At 41.6% G+C, this 19,924-nt stretch overlaps 1 protein-coding gene across 1 annotated transcript in view; it reads left to right on the top strand.

The window, feature by feature from the left end:
- Positions 1 to 19,924, top strand: part of slc25a10b (solute carrier family 25 member 10b) — a 43,511-nt gene that overhangs the window by 19,604 nt on the left and 3,983 nt on the right. The window contains exons 3-9 of the mRNA XM_061880575.1: positions 2,396 to 2,510; positions 2,577 to 2,625; positions 2,707 to 2,748; positions 2,834 to 2,877; positions 6,157 to 6,227; positions 16,563 to 16,655; positions 16,726 to 16,803. Coding sequence (XP_061736559.1) covers positions 2,396 to 2,510; positions 2,577 to 2,625; positions 2,707 to 2,748; positions 2,834 to 2,877; positions 6,157 to 6,227; positions 16,563 to 16,655; positions 16,726 to 16,803 — 492 coding nt within the window. The remainder of the gene's footprint in view (positions 1 to 2,395; positions 2,511 to 2,576; positions 2,626 to 2,706; positions 2,749 to 2,833; positions 2,878 to 6,156; positions 6,228 to 16,562; positions 16,656 to 16,725; positions 16,804 to 19,924) is intronic.

The following is a 19,924-nucleotide window of genomic DNA, read 5'->3' as shown; positions in this document are numbered from 1 at the left end:
ATTTTTGTTGTATCTGATGCCACTTGGGAGGTTGATCAGTAGTTGTAAAAATGTTTATCATTTCTATGCAGATGATATTCAACTGTTATGCTCCTTCAATGATTCAGAATTTGTCTTTTTATCTGATTTCTTGGAGTGCGTGTACTGTATTAAAAAATTGCTTGTACTCACATTTCCTCCAGATAAATTCAAACACAACGGAAACTCTGAAAATTGCTTCCGATAAAAAGATCCCCCTGGTCAAGAACTCCCTCTGTGGTCTGGGTGCATCTGTTAAAGGAATACTGAAATGAGATTTTCTTATTCAAACGGGAATAGCAGGTCCATTCTATGTGTCATACTTGATCATTTCGCAATATTGCCATATTTTTTCTGAAAGGATTTAGTAGAGAACATCGACGATAAAGTTTGCTACTTTTGGTCGCTAATAGAAAAGCTCTGCCTTTACCGGAAGTATGTGCGCGTGATGTCACGAGTTGCAAGGGCTCCACACATATTCACTTTGTTTATAATGGGAGCCACCAGCAGTAAGAACAATTCGGACCGAGAAAGCAACAATTTCCCCATTAATTTGAGCGAGGATATTGATAGTGAAGGACTAGAAGAAAAAAAAAAAGCGACGGTTCCAGGCAGCGGCAGTGTGAGCGTTTCAGATGTAATTAGACACATTTACTAGGATAATTCTGGAAGATCCCTTATCTGCTTATTGTTTTAATCGTGTTTTAGTAAGATTGTAAGGACACCTCGAGGTCGGATGGCTGCGGTGAACACGCAGTGTCTCACAGAGAAGCCGAGGAGCCAAGCTCACAGCTGCATTTTTTGACAGCTACTGCAGGAGGAAATCCCATAATCCACTGATTTCTCCGGTAAGACTTAATATCACAATTTTCCCATCCAAAGACATGCTGGTTGACGTAGAGAAAACATGTTCGCTTGACCGCTCTGTGTTAAAGCTTCACAACTAACAAAGGAACACCGGCTGTGTCTCGGTGCTAAAGACAGCTGCAATCCACTGCTTTCCACCAACAGCATTGTTCTTTATATTCTCCATTATTAAATGAGCAAATTGCAAAAGATTCAGCAACACAGATGTCCAAAATACTGTGTAATTACGCCATGAACAGAGACGACATTTAGCCGTGTTTGGTGCTGCGCTAATATGTCCCCTCCAACACGTGACGTCACGCGTACGCGTCATCATTCCGCAATGTTTTCAACAAGAAACTCGCGGGAAATTTTAAATTGCAATTTAGTAAACTAAAAAGGCCGTATTGGCATGTGTTGCAATGTTAATATTTCATCATTGATATATAAACTACAAGACTGCGTGGTCGGTACTAGTGGGCTTCAGTAGGCCTTTAAAAGCAGCCTCAGAAACCTTGAGGTTGTGTTCGATCACTCCATGTCTTTGGAGGGTCACTGCCGTCAACTGACCAAAAACAGTTTTTATCATCTTAGAAATATTTCTTAAGTGAGAAATTTGTTGTCAAAATGGGATCTCAAAATGATCATTCTCGCATTGACTATTGCAATTCTCTCTTCACTCTCTTCAACAAGTCAATGCTAAAGAGACTTCAGACGGTACAAAATGCAACTGCCAGACTTTTGGCCGGTGTAACCCAGAACAGCCCATTTCACCCCCGTTTGATCCAGTCTTCATTGGCTTCCAGTTCAATTCCGCATTGAGTTTAAGATGTTAGTCCTGACATTTCATGCGTTGCTTGGTGGGGCCTGACTGACTTGCTATGCCCCTACTCTTCAGGGCGCAGCCTCCGGTCTTCAGGCGAGGGTCTTCTAAAGATCCTAAAAACTTGTTTTCAAATCCGGGTAGACCTGGCATTTCAGGCTATAGCTCCCAGACTCTGGAACAATTGGCACCAGTCCCTCCGGGATCTTGATTGTGTTGAAGCTTTTAAGAAACATTTGAAAACTTTTTTTAGTAAAGCTTTTAGTTAAGGCACCTTTTAACTATCATTTTTAATCACCTTTGTATCCTTTTTATGATGTTGCCCATGTTGTTTTAATTGAATTGTTTTATTTCACCTCTGTTTTGTACAGCGCTTCGTGATTTTTATCTGTGAAAAGCGCTTTATAAATAAAATGTACTTACTTGGGCGGCATAGCTCGGGAGGTAGAGTGGCCATGCCAGCAACTTGAGGGTTGCAGGTTCAATTCCCGCTTCCGCCATCCTAGTCCCTGCCGTTGTGTCCTTGGGCAAGACACTTTACCCACCTGCTCCCAGTGCCACCCACACTGGTTTAAATGTAACTTAGACATTGGGTTTCACTATGTAAAGCGCTTTGAGTCACTTGAGAAAAGCGCTATATAAATATAATTCACTTCACTTCACTTTTTACTGTATATGTCAAAGTGCTCCTCTCTCTCCCTATCTCAGATGTCCTACTCTCTGACCAGATTTGCCATCTATGAGACTGTAAGGGACATGATGGGCAACACAAGCCAGGGACCCATGCCCTTCTACCAAAAGGTCCTGCTAGGAGCTTTTGGAGGTTAGAAGACGTACATACTCTGCCACTCATACCTGCGATGTTCTAACAAGAGTTCTCCTTCAACAGGTTGCACTGGTGGCTTTGTTGGCACGCCAGCAGACATGGTGAATGTCAGGTAACATCCCAGATTTTGGGGGTAGATCTCTCATTTATGTGATTGAGTTGGATCTTTAAATGGCTTGTTTTCCCCCTCAAGGATGCAAAATGACGTGAAACTCCCGGCAGAGCAAAGGAGAAAGTGAGTGTTTAAAGGAAAAATAAAAAAATCAACTACAATTACTGTCATATCGTCAATATGCAGACGTCAATGTGATTTGTTTCAGCTACAAACATGCCATCGATGGGCTCTTTAGGGTCTTCAGAGAAGGTAAGATTAACAACATTAAATTGTTACTAGAAATAAAATATTCAGTCCCTTCAGGAGTTTGCGATGCCACAGTTGCACAAATTAATGCAAATTTAACAAATCCCCTTGGCAATTTTGTCCAATGCCCTCAATTCACCTGCACATTTTGACTAATCAGCGTAATTTTCACTGATTTAAATTTGTCTCTGAGCATTTGGTTTCTTTTATAAACAAAGCCGGAACAGAATTTTGTAAAAAACATATTAACTCTTTATTGCTCATTTAATTGCTTATCAACATTAACTTCCTAGATTACATGTATCTATATATTTATTATTATTTTTCGCGTCAAACAAGACAATTAAGGGTCCAACCAAAAAAATAAAAACTTTAATAATTAACTTAGAATTTCATGGCTGCAACACGTGCCAAAGTAGTTGGGAAAGGGCATGTTCACCACTGTGTTACTTAACCTTTTCTTTTAACAAAACTCAATAAACGTTTGGGAACTGAGGAAACTAATTGTTGAAGCTTTGAAAGTGGAATTCTTTCCCATTCTTGTTTTATGTAGAGCTTCAGTTGTTCAACAGTCCGGAGTCTCCGTTGTCGTATTTTACGCTTCATAATGCGCCACACAGATCTGGACTGCAGGCGGGCCAGGGAAGTACCCGCACTCTTTTTTACAAAGCCACGCTGTTGTAACACGTGCTGAATGTGGCTTGGCATTGTCTTGCTGAAATAAGCAGGGGCGTCTATGAAAAAGATGGCGCTTAAATGGCAGCATATGTTGTTCCAAAACCTGTATTTACCTTTCAGCATTAATGGTGCCTTCACAGATGTGTAAGTTACCCATGCCTTGGGCACTAATGCACACCCATACCATCACAGATGCTGGCTTTTGAACTTTGCGTCGATAACAGTCCGGATGGTTCGTTTCCCCTTTCGTCCGGATGACATGATGTCGAATATTTCCAAAAACAATTTGAAATGTGGATTCGTCAGACCACAGAAAACTTTTCCACTTTGCATCAGTCCATCTTAGATGATCTCGGGCCCAGAGAAGCCGGCGGCATTTCTGGATGTTGTTGATAAATGGCTTTTGCTTTGCATAGTAGAGCTTTAACTTGCACAGATGTAACGACCCACTGTATTTAGTGACAGTGTTTTTTTAAGTGTTCCTGAGCCCATGTAGTGATATCATTTAGAGATTGATGTCGGTTTTTGATACAGTGCCGTCTGAGGGATCGAAGGTCACGGTCATTCAATGTTGGTTTCCGGCCATGGAGTGATTTCTCCAGATTCTCTGTACCTTTTGATGATATTATGGACCGTAGATGTTGAAATCCCTAAATTTCTTGCAATTGCACTTTCAAAAACGTTGTTCTTAAACTGTTTGACTATTTGCTCACGTAGTTGTGGACAAAGGCGTGTACCTCGCCCCATCCTTTCTTATGAAAGATTGAGCATTTTTTGAGAAGCTGTTTTTATAGCCAATCATGGCACCCACCTGTTCCCAATTAGCCTGCACACCTGTGGGATGTTCCAAATAAGTGTTTGATGAGCATTCCTCAACTTTATCAGTGTTTATTGCCACCTTTCCCAACTTTTGTCACGTGTTGCTGGCATCAAATTCTAAAGTTAATGAATGTGAGTGTGAATGTTGTCTAACTGTGTTGGCCCTGCGATGAGGTGGCGACTTGTCCAGGGTGTAACCCGCCTTCCGCCCGATTGTAGCTGAGATAGGCGCCAGCGCCCCCCGCAACCCCAAAAGGGAATATGCGGTAGAAAAAGGATGGATGGATGATTATTTGCAAAAAAAAAAGTTTATCAGTTCAAACATCAAATATGTTGTCTTTGTAGCATATTCAACTGAATATGGGTTGAAAATGATTTGCAAGTCATTGTGTTCCGTTTCTATTTACATCTAACACAATTTCCCAACTCATATGGAAACAGGGTTTGTACATTAATTTGACGATGAGCTTTGAGTATGTGCTTTAACTGCCATCTTGTGTCTACTTTTAAATCTGTGTGGTATAAAACAAGTGAAACATCAATACCGTGTTGCTCATTTATTTATTTTAGGGTGAAATTGCTTATAAGCATTAACTTCCTCGATTACATGTATTTATATATATTATTTATTTTTTTTTGCGTAAAACAAGACAGTTAATGGTTCGACCAAAAAAGGACAGATTTTCATTTGCTATGCTGACTTAGTAAAGAGGCAGCATTTACATGACCGAGATGTTAAAGTGTGATGATATTCTCTCACCATCTTTCATTTACTAACAACAATTAGCGCTATTGATCGCTCTCAACAGTTCACAATTGCTCGTTAAGTGCGGGGTCTGCAACTTGTAGACGACAGAGCAAACAATGAAGAATAAGAAGAGGTGGTGTTCTTTTTGTAATTGTAATAATTGTTACTGTTAGTAGGTATAATAATTAATTAAAACATTAAATTACATTAATTTGACGAGGAGCTGAGAGTATGCGCTTTTACCGCCATCTAGTGTTTACTTTTGACTCTGTGTGGTATAAAGCAAATAAAACCTCAATACTGTGTTTGTTTTCGGTTTTTTGTTGCAATCTTGTGCTTTTTGAGGTTGAAGTTACAATGAACACTTACATCCATACATCCATCCATTTCCTACCGCTAATTCCCTTTGGCGACGCGGGGGGCGCTGGTACCTATCTCAGCTAGAATCGGGTGGAAGTCGGCGTACACCCTGGACAAGTCGCCACCTCATCGCAGGGCCAACACAGATAGACAGACAACATTCACACTCACATTCACACACTAGGGCCAATTTTAGTGTTGCCAATCAACCTATCCCCAGGTGCAGATCTTTGATAACAAATTATAAATAAATAAATGGGTTGTACTTGTATAGCGCTTTTCTACCTTCAAGGTACTCAAAGCGCTTTGACACTACTTCCACATTTACCCATTCACACACACATTCACACACTGATGGAGGGTGCTGCCATGCAAGGCGCCAACCAGCACCCATCAGGAGCAAGGGTGAAGTGTCTTGCTCAGGACACAACGGACGTGACGAGGTTGGTTCTAGGTGGGATTTGAACCAGTGACCCACGGGTTGCACACGGCCACTCTCCCACTGCGCCACGCCGTTAAAAAATGTCAAAGTTGATTCATTGTTATTAAAAAATATGCCTCAAAACATCACACCTTTGCCGCAAATTCAGACATTTTAGGCCGCGGCAATCACAGAAAAATCCTGGAGGGACTGTGCATTGTCGTATTTGACCTTTTAACCTGTGCACTGTTTACAGAGGGTGTGAGGAGGCTGTTCTCAGGGGCCACCATGGCTTCCAGCAGAGGAGCCCTGGTCACTGTGGGACAGGTCAGTTACTTCACTTATAGTCCACTCCTACAGCACGACACGTTTTAGCTGGCAGGAGTTGCCGAGAACCCTACATTTAGCCTACTTTGATGGGAAGTGGCACAATTACAACACTTAGCCTACTTACCCGAAACATAGAATGAGTGCAATGCGATCGTTCCTCTAACACCCTTTTATTACATATATCAAATAGACTAAAAATAATTCAAATGTGAAACCCAAACTCACTCGCTCTCCGGAACTACCGTATTTCCTTGAATAGCCGCCGGGCATGTAATATGCGCCTGCCCTGTTTTACTGCCGGGTCACACTCGCTCCCCAAATTTATTAGCGCATGCTTACTTTTACCGCCGGGTCAAATTTGTGACGTCACGAGTGACGCTTCCCCTGTCGTCATTTTCGAAATGGCGGAGGAGTTTTTTTTTGTTGCTTGTACTATGTGTAAACCAGGGGTCTTGTTTCACAGCCATACAGATCACACTGATGGTTGTGATATAAAACCACTTTAACACTCTTACTAATATGTGCCACACTCTGTGAACCCACACCAAACACATTTCGGGAGAACATCGGCTCTGTAACACATAAATGCAACATAAGAATTACCCTCAGCATTGTCACACACATACTAGATGTGGCGAAAGGGTGATGGGTCGAATGCAGAGAATAATTTCGCCACATCTAGTATGTGTGTGACAATCATTGGTACTTTAACTTTAAACTTTAACATTAACCCCGCTAGCACTAAACCCCCCTCCCCCCTTCCGTGCGTCAGTTGAGGTGGGCGGGGTTGGGGGAGCGCGTATAATATGGGTAATTCTTATGTTGCGTTTATAATGTGTTACAGAGCCGATGTTCTCCAGAAATGTAATTGGTGTGGGTTCACAGAGTGTGGCACATATTAGTAAGAGTGTTTAAGTTGTTTATATCACAACCATCAGTGTAAAAAGTATGGCTGTTGACCCAAGTATGCATTGCAATCTCGTATGAGAAGCAGCGAAATGCATGCGTCCGGCCGGCACGCAAATAGCGTTGTGTAAAGGCGGTTGCGATGGCATGTTGTAGAGCAGTGGTCCCCAACCACCGTGCCGCGGCCGCTAAAGAATTTTTTATAATTTTTTTTTTTTTTTTATCACTCTCAATTTTTTTACTGTTTGCCATTGGTAAGCGCAGAGGTGAGAAGAGGTTTTAAAATTATTAGCGTCTGCTTACTTTTATCGCATGCCTTGAATAAGCGCAGGGGTGAGAAGAGGCTTTAAATTAATTAGCGCCCCGGCGGCTATTCAAGGAAATATGGTATACACTCATGTGTGCAATTAGAATGTGTCATTTATGTATGCGATCGCTCGGCTTGCAAGTAATTAATAACTCTTTCTCAATAAAAAGAAAAAAGGAATGACCGGAACTAGTCCACAAAGTCAATGAAATTGCACTAATGCTGCAGTGTACAAGTGATGGGCAGATGGCAGGCCAGCTGGTGGGGGGGAGGCAGGAAGGGAGTGACACCTAAGACTGAACCCTAAAACTACTTCGGCATGTCTGAGTAAACAATAGTAAGAGTAAAACGGGAGCTTTTCAGTTGAACTGATTCACACTAGGAAAACAAAAGTAAACGTTTTCTGTATATCATGGAATAAGAATTTATTAGGGATAGTAAAACCTATTCTATGTGTAATAATGCACCTGATTTAAATGGAAGTCGCATTACTGTATTATTGCTAAATCAATATTTGGAATTAATTAAGTAGTTGGTCAAATGGTTCCATTCAAAAATTAATAATGAATGAACCTCACTTACCACTGGGAAATCATAGATGATAAAGAGCATTGATCCTGTGTCTACGCAACATGGCGTTTATTTACCTTTTTAAGGAGTGTGGTCACTACAGTGGACAGCTATTCAAAGTTTTCTGCAACATGCGTGGGGCTGACTGTCTAAAGTAGGATGTCACATGCTTCTGTAGATATACTGTCCATGTCTTGCCATGAACTACCACCCACTAGTCAGCTGTTGTCGGTGCAAATAAAACACACACTAAAAGTCAAGATGGTTGACAGACTTGCAGAAGTGCAGAGCACAAGTGGAATATATGTCCTTTACTTCTATTCTACATCAAACAATAACCAAGGATAAATATAATTCTTAACATTTCCGAGTATTGTTTTTTTTTTTTTTTTTAGGAAAATGTGATGACTGTATGTGTCCACCAAATTGTACGTCAGAAGTTGCATAGTATTTTGTTGTTTTGGAAAATACTTCTTTTGCTGTAACTTTTTGGCTGCAAATCAATTATCTCTGTTATTAAGTATTAATAAACCTTTAAACAATTACCGTTACCTTAACGTGTCGTTAATTACCTAAAATTGGAATTAAATATATGCATGTGTCATTACTTTATGTAATGCAAATGAACATTTAATTATTTGTTCAGTAAATTTCAACATTGAATTTTTTTGGTTATTGGATTTATTGTGATTAAAGGATTTCACAATCTTATGTTTTTTACATGAATGTGCGTTATTTTGAACACATTGTTCATCATTAAAAACATTTTATAGTGTTCATTAAATATAATTTCCTTAATTTTAATCTTAACCATTTTATCTATGCTGTCCACCTTAGTAGCCAAACATTGGGTTGACTTTTTTCATGCACAGAATACTTAAAAAAAACAAACAAAAACAAAACATCCTTAAGTTGGTTCTGGTAATTTGTACATTGAAAAGAATAATATGCAATAAATACTGTCACAAAAAGTTGACTGTTAAAATTTTTATTAACCATAATACCGTACTTTCCGGGCTGTAGAGCGTAAAATTCTACATATCTAAGCCGCAACCACCAAATTTTGGAATACATAAATATTTTTACATATTTTAACTGCACTGACCCATAAGCCAAAGATATACTGTATACCGTATATGAACGATCTTGTACAGTTTCTGACAAAAGTCTTGTTGCCTGAGTGCAAGTTGACCTTACGCGCCCCTATAATATGTCCAATTATTTTAATTTTAATTTTTATTTTTACAAGAAATTGCTCATTTGAATCTCAAAAGCTTTTGAAATAATGTTTTGGTGCCAAACGGAACTTCTGAAAAGCATTTAGCGTTCAGAACTTGGTAAATAAAGCCCACTGCATCAGTTTTTGCAAGGACAAAAGTCTTGTCGCCCTGTTATAGGATGCACACAATCCTAGATTACAGCTTTATCCGTGATCACTAATTGGTCAATCAATTAGTGGGTGTGTATAAAAATAATTGACCTCTGACACCATGCCTGAGATTCACCCTAAGGCCCCTTCTACACTTAGCCGGCTGCGGTTACCCAGGGTAAATCCCACCTAACCTTATCCGTGTCCACACACACACCCAATGGTCATTTAAGACCCCCTCCACTCCTCTATCCGCCGGCGCAACTCGACTTAATACGCATTTGCAGAAACTGCACACGTCAGAGTCACCCCCAGTGTTGATTTGTGTGCAAGTTCTTAAATGTAACATATCTGAACAATATCCAGTGTTACAGTATTTCAATGAACCGGAATCCAGTGTGCTGTGGGGCCCTATTGTATGTAGTGAATCACACCTGAGACATCATAAAATAATCAGATCTTTATTAGACACGTGAAAGTAAACAAGGTGATGAACATTTTACATCAGTCAATCTAGGGATCTAGATATCTGGTCAGGACACTCCTCCCTCTTTAGCCTTCACCTTCATTGTCCATTCGTCTTTGGTGACTTAAAATACTCTGGACTTAGACGTTGAGTCTGCGACATACATGGCGGACAATAACTAATAGAGTCTGCTTGGCCAGTCCAAATGCATTTGATGTTTTCCGTAGTCTTCCTTCGTCGGCCAGGTAATACAAAGCACACATTACCTTTGTTTTATCACATCCACGGGAGCACGCATTCTCGTTGTCTCTCCTTCAATAAATGGACAAAGTTTTTCGGTAAGTAGAATCGCAGCTGACCGGGACATTCAAAAGTTCACTTGCCGTCCGAAAAAGCTGCAATTGCGCGTTTCCCTCGCTTAAGGTATTCATGTATCAAAACACTCGCTCGAAATCCATTGCTTTCGGCCCCCTAGAGGGGGGGGGTTTGCCCACATATGTGGTCCTCTCCAAGCTTCTCATAGTCATCATTGTCACCGACGTTCCACTGGGTGTGAGTTTTCCTTGCCCTTATGTGGGCCTACCGAGGTTGTCGTAGTGGTTTGTGTTGTGGTTTGTGCAGCCCTTTGAGACACTAGTGATTTAGAGCTATATAAATGAACATTGATTGATTGATGTGTGATTTCCACAGGCGTCTGTACATTAAGAAGAATGAGAAACAAACTTTCCAGCGGTTAGCTCCCGTTGTTATGAAACTGGCAATGGTGCTTTTTTTCTGATTTCACTTCCTGTGTGGGGCGCGGTCTTTCTGGCGTCACTCCGAACTCCGTTTGTAAACGATCAATGAGTCCATACAAAGCTAAGAGCCGGAGATTTAAGAAATACACGCCGCACTTACCCATGTAAAAAATTATCTAAGGAAGGTTACCATAAACCAGTGTTTTGCAACCACTGTGCCGCGGCACACTAGTGTGACGTGAGATACAGTCTGGTGTGCCGTGGGAGATTTTTATTTCACCTAATTGTGTTAAAAACATTTTTTGCATACCAGTAATTAAAATCCGCAAATGTGGCGTTCAATCCTCACTGGAAATGTGTTCGACTTACTGTCCTTTGTCACCGATTCTGTTCATAACTTTTATGGACAGAATTTCTAGGCGCAGTCAAGGCGTTGAGGGGTTCCGGTTTGGTGACCGCAGGATTAGGTCTCTGCTTTTTGCAGATGATGTGGTCCTGATGGCTTCATCTGACCGGGATCTTCAGCTCTCACTGGATCGGTTTGCAGCCGAGTGTGAAGCGACCGGAATGAGAATCAGCACCTCCAAGTCCGAGTCCATGGTTCTCGCCCGGAAAAGGGTGGAGTGCCATCTCCGGGTTGGGGAGGAGACCCTGCCCCAAGTGGAGGAGTTCAAGTACCTAGGAGTCTTGTTCACGAGTGAGGGAAGAGTGGATCGTGAGATCGACAGGCAGATCGGTGCGGCGTCTTCAGTAATGCGGACGTTGTACCGATCCGTTGTGGTGAAGAAGGAGCTGAGCCGGAAGGCAAAGCTCTCAATTTACCGGTCGATCTACGTTCCCACCCTCACCTATGGTCATGAGCTTTGGGTCATGACCGAAAGGATAAGATCACGGGTACAAGCGGCCGAAATAAGTTTCCTCCGCCGGGTGGCGGGGCTCTCCCTTAGAGATAGGGTGAGAAGCTCTGCCATCCGGGAGGAGCTCAAAGTAAAGCCGCTGCTCCTCCACATCGAGAGGAGCCAGATGAGGTGGTTCGGGCATCTGGTCAGGATGCCACCCGAACGCCTCCCTAGGGAGGTGTTTAGGGCACGTCCAATCGGTAGGAGGCCACGGGGAAGACCCAGGACACGTTGGGAAGACTATGTCTCCCGGCTGGCTTGGGAACGCCTCGGGATCCCCTGGGATGAGCTAGACGAAGTGGCTGGGGAAAGGGAAGTCTGGGTTTCCCAGCTTAGGCTGTTGCCCCCGCGACCCGACCTCGGATAAGCGGAAGAAGATGGATGGATGGAAATGTGCCGTTGTTGAGTGTCTGCACTGTCAAAAGCTTGGCAGCGTAACCATGTAATACTCTTCCACATCAGTCGGTGGCAGCAGGTAGATAATTGCTTTGTAGATGTCAACATGGTTTGTCATGATCACAATATGCAGACGACAGCGGGAGACCGTGTGAAGGAAAGGTATATAACGCTTGAACCAAAAATAAACAAAAGGCGAGTGCCGCTAAGAAAAGCCATTGAAGCTTCGGGATGGCTATGCAAAATGAAACTAAAACTAAACTGGCTGCAAAGTAAACAAAAATAGAATGCTGGACGACAACAAAGACTTACAGCGTGTGGAGCAGACGGTGTCCACAAAGTGCATCCGTACATGACATAACAATCAACAATGTCCCCAAAAGGAAGGATAGTAACAACTTGCATAGTCTTTATTGCGAAAACAAAGCAGGTGTGGGGAATAGCACTCAAGGAAGACATTGAACTGCTACAGGAAAATAGCAACAGGGGAAATTGTTCCACACAGTAGCTCACTTTCAAAGGATGGAAAGGATAATGCAGGTTTTAAGTAGACTAAAATGTACCATTGTAGCAATATAAAATATAGCATATGTAATATTTACATATTATATATGCAGTACACAATATATACTGCATATATAATATAATATATGGGGGTACTAGGATGACAGGGGATGCAAAACAATAACAGTGCAATACTTTTTCATTACATGGTCACTACTGCCTAGTTTCTCTTGTTATATTATTATTCTACTGTTATATTTGTATTCTTATTGTTGCTTTTTGTTCTAATTGTAATATTTTTCTATTGTGTTTCCATTTTTACCGCCATTATTTATTTTTTGCTTTTTAAATTGATATCAACTCTGAACACTGCTGCTGGAATTTTAATTTTCCTGAAGGAACTCTCCTGAATGAATCAATAATGTACCATCTATCTATATAGCTACATTATGTTATTATATGTATATATAATATATACAATATATAACAAATCCCAATTACCATGTTCAATATTATAATAAATGTAACAGCTGCATCAAAAAAAAGGCAGTATAAAATAGAAAGTAGATCCAGCAGAAAATATACATTTATAAACAAAGAGAGGTAGGTAATATAGAAGGTGTCAGGTAATAGACCGATTTTATCTATTGCTGTATGAAGTATGATTATACAGCTGCATGGAGTGCGGAATGAAGGAGATCTTGATTCGAACACTGTCGGAGCGAAGCTGAAGGAGCCTGTTGGAGTATGAGCTCCGCTGTCCCTCAATTGTCTGGTGGAGTGGTTGGGCAGGATTGTCCATGATGGCGAGCAGTTTGTCTAGTATCCTCCTGTCCCTTACTGACAAAAATGTCTCAAACTGCGTACCAATAGTTTGGCCGGCTTTCTGGATCAGTTCGTCAATCCGGTTTAAGTCCCTTTTGCTGGTGCTGCTCCCCCAACAAACCGCTGCAAAGTACAGGGCACTGGCAACAACAGACTGAAATATCCCCAACAGCTTGCTCCACACATTAAAGGGGAACATTATCACAATTTCAAAAGGGTTAAAAACAATAAAAATCAGTTCCCAGTGGCATGTTGTGTTTTTTAAATTTTTTTTCAAAATTTTACCGGTCTCCGAATATCCCTAAAAAAGCTTTAAAGTGCTTGATTTTCGCTATTTGCGATGCGACTATCCATTTCCCTGTGACGTCATACAGTGCTGCCAATGTAAACAAACAATGGCGAATACCACAGCAAGATATAGCGACATTAGTTCGGATTTAGACTCTGATTTCAGCTTAAGCGATTCAACAGATTACGCATGTATTGAAACGGATGGTTGGAGTATGAAAGTATTGAAGAAGAAACTGAAACTATTGAGTGAATAGCTATTGACGCTATTCATAGCCATAGCATGGCCGAATAGCTGCGTTAGCATCGCCGGTAAAATGTGCGGACCAAACGATCAGGACTTTCGCATCTCGTGACACTGGAGCAACTTAAATCCGTCGATTGGTAAGTGTTTTTTTTGCATTAAATGTGGGTGGAAGGAAACGTAATATAGTTGCAAATGCATCTGCAGGTTATCCATACATCTCTGTGCCATGTCTGCTTTAGCACCGCAGGTAAATAGCATGTTAGCATCGATTAGCGTAGCATGTTAGCATCGATTAGCTAGCAGTCAACATCAACAAAACTCACCTTTGTGATTTCTGTGACTTTATCGTTACAAATGCATCCGCAGGTTATCCATACATCTCTGTGCCATGTCTGCTTTAGCACCGCCGGTAAATAGCATGTTAGCGTCGATTAGCGTAGCATGTTAGCATCGATTAGCTCGCAGTCACGCCGCGACCAAATATGTCTGATTAGCACATAAGTCAACATCAACAAAACTCCCCTTTGTGATTTCGTTGAATTTATCGTTGCAAATGCATCTGCAGGTTATCCATACATCTCTGTGCCATGTCTGTCATCGCCGGTAAAATGTGGAGCCACTTTGGTACATTCAATGGGGGTCTGGCGGCAGACACTTTCGCATCCTCTGTGCAACTTGAATACGTCCCTGTTAGTGTGGTTACACCCTCCGACAACACACCGACGAGGCATGATGTCTCCAAGGTTCCCAAAAATAGTCGAAAAAACGGAAAATAACAGAGCTGAGACCCAATGTTTACAATGGGTTGAAAATGAAAATGGCGGCTGTATTACCTCGGCGACGTCACATTCTGTCGTCATCCCCTCCGGAGCGATAAACAGAAAGGCGTTTAATTCGGCAAAATTCACCCATTTAAAGTTCGAAAATCGGTTTAAAAAATATATGGTCTTTTTTTCTGCACCATCAAGGTATATATTGACGCTTACATAGGTCTGGTGATAATGTTCCCCTTTAAAGGACCTAAGCTTCCTCAGGAAAAAAGGTTTGCTCATGCCCTTCTTGTACACATACACTTTTAAGTTAGCATATTCGCTAATGCTAAAGACGCTAGGTTGATTACATGACTATAGCACGTTGAAATCTGTATGAAAACACTCCAACAGACATAACACATTGGACGGTTTAGTAAGTATGAATTGTTTTACTTATATTGTAAAACTTACAAATGTTGCCTGGACTAATAAATGCAGAATACTTTCGAGTAGAATTGTTAGAGACGAATAGTTGACGACACGGGATATACTTCTGGTTCAAGGTGTAGAACAGGAAGTACAGTTTCAACCGTGCAGCACCTGCAGTGAGTCAACTCGTCCAAAATATGGCCCCATAGCATGAACAATAATCAATCAGTCAATCAATCAATGTTTATTTATATAGCCCCAAATCACAAATGTCTCAAAGGACTGCACAAATCATTACGACTAAAACATCCTCGGAAGAACCCACAAAAGGGCAAGGCAAACTCACATCCGGTGGGACGCCAGTGACAATGTTGACTATGAGAAACCTTGGAGAGGACCTCAGATGTGGGCAACCCCCCCCCTTCTAGGGGACCGAAAGCAATGGATGTCGAGCAGGTTTAACATGATACTGTGAAAGTTCAATCCATAGTGGCTCCAACACAGCCGCGAGAGTTCAGTTCAAGCGGATCCAAGACAGCAGCGAGAGTCCCGTCCACAGGAGACCATCTCAAGCGGAGGCGGATCAGCAGCGTAGAGATGTCCCCAGCCGATACAGGCGAGCGGTCCATCCTGGGTCCCGAGGAGCAGTCCATCCTGGGTCTCGACTCTGGACAGCCAGTACTTCATCCATGGTCATCGGACCGGACCCCCTCCACAAGGGAGGGGGGGACATAGGAGAAAGAAAAGAAGCGGCAGATCAACTGGTCTAAAAAGGAGCTCTATTTAAAGGCTAGAGTATACAGATGAGTTTTAAGGTGAGACTTAAATGCTTCTACTGAGGTAGCATCTCGAACTGTTACCGGGAGGGCATTCCAGAGTACTGGAGCCCGAACGGAAAACGCTCTATAGCCCGCAGACTTTTTTTGGGCTCTAGGAATCACTAATAAGCCGGAGTCTTTTGAACGCAGATTTCTTGCCGGGACATATGGTACAATACAATCGGCAAGATAGGCTGGAGCTAGACCGTGTAGTATTTTATACGTATTTAGTAAAACCTTAAAGTCACATCTTAAGTGCACAGGAAGCCAGTGCAGGTGAGCCAGTGCAGGCGTAATATTATCAAACTTTCTTGTTCTTGTCAAAAGTCTAGCAGCCGCAGTTTGTACCAACTGTAATCTTTTAATGCTAGACATGGGGAGACCCGAAAATAATACGTTAGAGTAATCGAGACGAGATGTAACAAACGCATGGATAATGATCTCGGCGTCTTTAGTGGACAAAATGGAGCGAATTTTAGCGATATTACGGAGATGAAAGAAGGCCGTTTTAGTAACGCTTTTAATGTGTGACTCAAAGGAGAGAGTTGGGTCGAAGATAATACCCAGATTTTTTACCAATAACACACCTTTTCAGTGTCTGTCGGTGTTGAATACAAAACATAATGTATAAATTGGCTGCACCATTTTATAAGTCGCAGGGTGTCAAAGCGTAGGCAAAAAGTAGCGGCTTGTAGTTCGAAAAATGCGGTAACTACTTTAGACAGGAATATGTAATTCTGGTATAGATTAAGCTGATATCAATCCGACCACAGATTCTTTTTGCACAAGTCATCCATCATGCTGTATTTTCCCCTCCAGTTGGCGTGTTATGACCAGGCTAAGCAGCTTGTGCTGGGAGCAGGGATGCTGGGAGATAACATGTTCACACATTTTCTCTCCAGCTTCATTGCTGTAAGTATCACTTTGCCCTTGAACGGGCAGCAGAGAGAGCAAGACATCCATTTCATTTTTTTTTCTGCAGGGAGGCTGTGCTACGTTCCTTTGTCAACCACTCGATGTCCTAAAGACCAGACTCATGAACTCAAAGGGAGAGTACACTGTAAGTGGATTATAATATTAAAATCGTTATACAGTATATTGCCAAAAGTATTTGGCCGCCTGCCTTGACTCACATATGAACTTGGAAGTGCCATCCCATTCCTAACCTATAGGGTTCAACATGATGTCGGTCCACCTTTTGCAGCTATTATAGCTTCAACTCTTCTGGGAAGGCTGTCCACAAGGTTGTGGAGTGTATTTATAGGAATTTTCGACCATTTTTCCAAAAGCGCATTGGTGAGGTCGCACACTGATGTTTGACAAGAAGGCCTGGCTCTCGGTCTCCGTTCTAATTCATCTCAAAGGTGTTCTATCGGGTTCAGGTCAGGACTCTGTGCAGGCCAGTCAAGTTCATCCACATCAGACTCTTGTCATCCATGCCTTTATGGACCTTGCCTTGTGCACTGGTGCACAGTCATGTTGGAAGAGGAAGGGGCCTGGTCCAAAGTGTTCCCACAAGGTTGGGAGCATGGAATTGTCCAAAATGTTTTGCTGTCCTGGAGCATTCAAAGTTCTTTTCACTGTAACTAAGTGGCCAAGCCCGACTCCTGAAAAACAACCCCACACCATAATTCCTCCTCCACCAAATTTCACACTCGGCACAATGCAGTCCGAAATGTAGTGTTCTCCTGGCAACCTCCAAACCCAGACTCGGCCGTCACATTGCCAAATGGAAAACCGTGATTCATCCCTCCAGAGAACATGTTTCCACTGCTCTAGAGTCCAGTGGCGACTGGCTTTACATCACTGCATCCGACGCTTTGCATCGGACTCGGTGAGGAATGGCTTAGATGCAGCTGCTCGGCCATGGAAACCTATTTCATGAAGCTCTCTGCATACTGTACGTGGGCTCATTGGAAAGTCACATTAAGTTTGGAGCTCTGTAGCAACTGACTGTGCAGAACTCTTTGCACTTTGCGCTTCTGTCAGCTTCAAACACTGATGACATCTATTAAACAGACAAGAAGCAAGGAATCATGCAGAGACAGAGTTCAATTTGGCTCAATGAGGGGAGACATTTGGGACTGCAAAATCAGTTACAATCTCCCACCACGCTCTAAGGTCCAGTCCCTCGTGCTCCTCTATTTATTTACAGTACATCACTGATCCTGCTTCTGAAGGAAGGGGGTCATTTCAGTAGCCCCAGTTGGACACAATATGTCATTATTCAGAAATGGAAATGTGCTAATACTCGTGATATCGCCCTGTCTCTGCTTCGTCTGCGTCACGGTACTCGATGTTCTGGACACAAACACTGATACGAGATGATTCGCAATCTTGGATTGCAAGCTGTCCCTTTGCACGGATAGAAAAGTACAACTTCAGCACAATTGATACTAACTATAGCAACAGCCTTTAAGCATAAGAGTTGTGTGATAACTTACACATAATTATTCTAACATCCACAGCATCCGCTGACCCCTCTGTCAGTTTACGTGGCCTACCACTTTGTGGCTGAATTGCTGTTGTTCCCAAACTCTTCCATTTTCTTATAATAAATTTGACAGTTGACTTTTGAATATTTAGAAGCGAGGACATTTCACGACTGGATTTGTTGCACAGGTGGCATCCTATGACAGTTACACGCTGGAAATCACTGAGCACCTGAGAGCGGCCCATTCTTTCACAAATGTTTGTAGAAACAGTCTCCATACACCTGTGGCTGGGCCAAGTGGTTTTGATCATTTGGATGGGTGGCCAAATACTTTTGGCAATATGGTGTAATTACAGCCTGCCCTACTTTCATAGCATTTGTTTTTTAACAAAAATTTGGACCCGGTTTCTGTATGCTGTCTCGTATGTCCAAATATTACGCCTGACAACTTAGTCTTGTTTGCCGGCGGATCATTATTCCTTCTTTACAATCAGCACGATATTCAAGGTGAGAAACATTACTGAATTCTCCGCCATCTTCAATGAAGGTAAAAAAATATGTTAGGTGTTTATTTGTCCAGTAGATTTGTCATTTACATGTACAGTGGTACCTCAACTTATAAGTAATTTAAGAAAGGAGCTGCCTCTCTGTTTTTTTATTATGCTTTAAATAGTGGACATAATTTCAGTTGCAATATATTGCAGCACGTTAGATGGATGGATGTTTATTGTCATTGTGACATGTACAACAGGATTAGAAGCGTCGAACAGTCAAAGTACATTTTTTTTAATACTATTGTGGTGTTTATTTATAGGCTTTGATTTTATTGTATTTTATATTGTTGTAAAGCGACCTTGAGTTTCCTGAAAGGCGCTTTGAAAATAAATGTATTATAATTTTTTCTGTAGCTGGAGTGCATTAAAAATATTTAAGAATACATAAAAAAAAGCTAAAATATGTTGCTCTTCCTGCTTCATTTACACAAGAAACAACATTTATGAATGTGTTGCGTCGAGTCTGTACTGAACAAACTGGACGGTCACTCATTACTTTTGGTACACAGACATACCGTATTTTTCGGGATATAAGTCGCTCCGGAGTATAAGTCGCACCTGCCGAAAATGCATAATAAAGGAAAAAAACATATATAAGTCACACTGGAGTATAAATCCCATTTTTGGGGGAAATTTATTTGATAAAATCCAACACCAAGAATAGACATTTAAAAGGCAATTTAAAATAAATAAAGAATAGTGAACAACAGGCTGAATAAGTGTACGTTATATGACGCATAATAAACCAACTGAGAAGGTGCCTGGTATGTTAACGTAACATATTATGGTAAGAGTCATTCAAATAACTATAACATATAGAACATGCTATACGTTTACCAAACAATCTGTCACTCCTAATCGCTAAATCCCATGAAATCGTATCCGTCTAGTCTCTTACGTGAATGAGCTAAATGATATTATTTGATATTTTACGGTAATGTGTTGATAATTTCACACATAAGTCGCTCCTGAGTATAAGTCGCACCCCCGGCCAAACTATGAAAAAAAACTGCGACCTATAGTCCAAAAAATACGGTACATATTTCTTCTGGTCAACTCTGACCTCTTCAGTCCATCAGTCAAATACGTCTGTGTGCAACATAAACAAGGATTTCCTAGTTCCTCTAGTACCAAGACGGAGAACAGCCCATAGGAAACCGCAACAACAGTCTACTCCCCAAGGTAAAAGTTAA

This window comes from Nerophis ophidion, linkage group LG20 (assembly GCF_033978795.1).
Source record: "Nerophis ophidion isolate RoL-2023_Sa linkage group LG20, RoL_Noph_v1.0, whole genome shotgun sequence".
In the NCBI taxonomy this organism is placed as follows: domain Eukaryota; kingdom Metazoa; phylum Chordata; class Actinopteri; order Syngnathiformes; family Syngnathidae; genus Nerophis; species Nerophis ophidion.
Note: the sequence above shows the minus strand (reverse complement) of the source record. Positions and strands in the feature narration are given on the sequence as shown.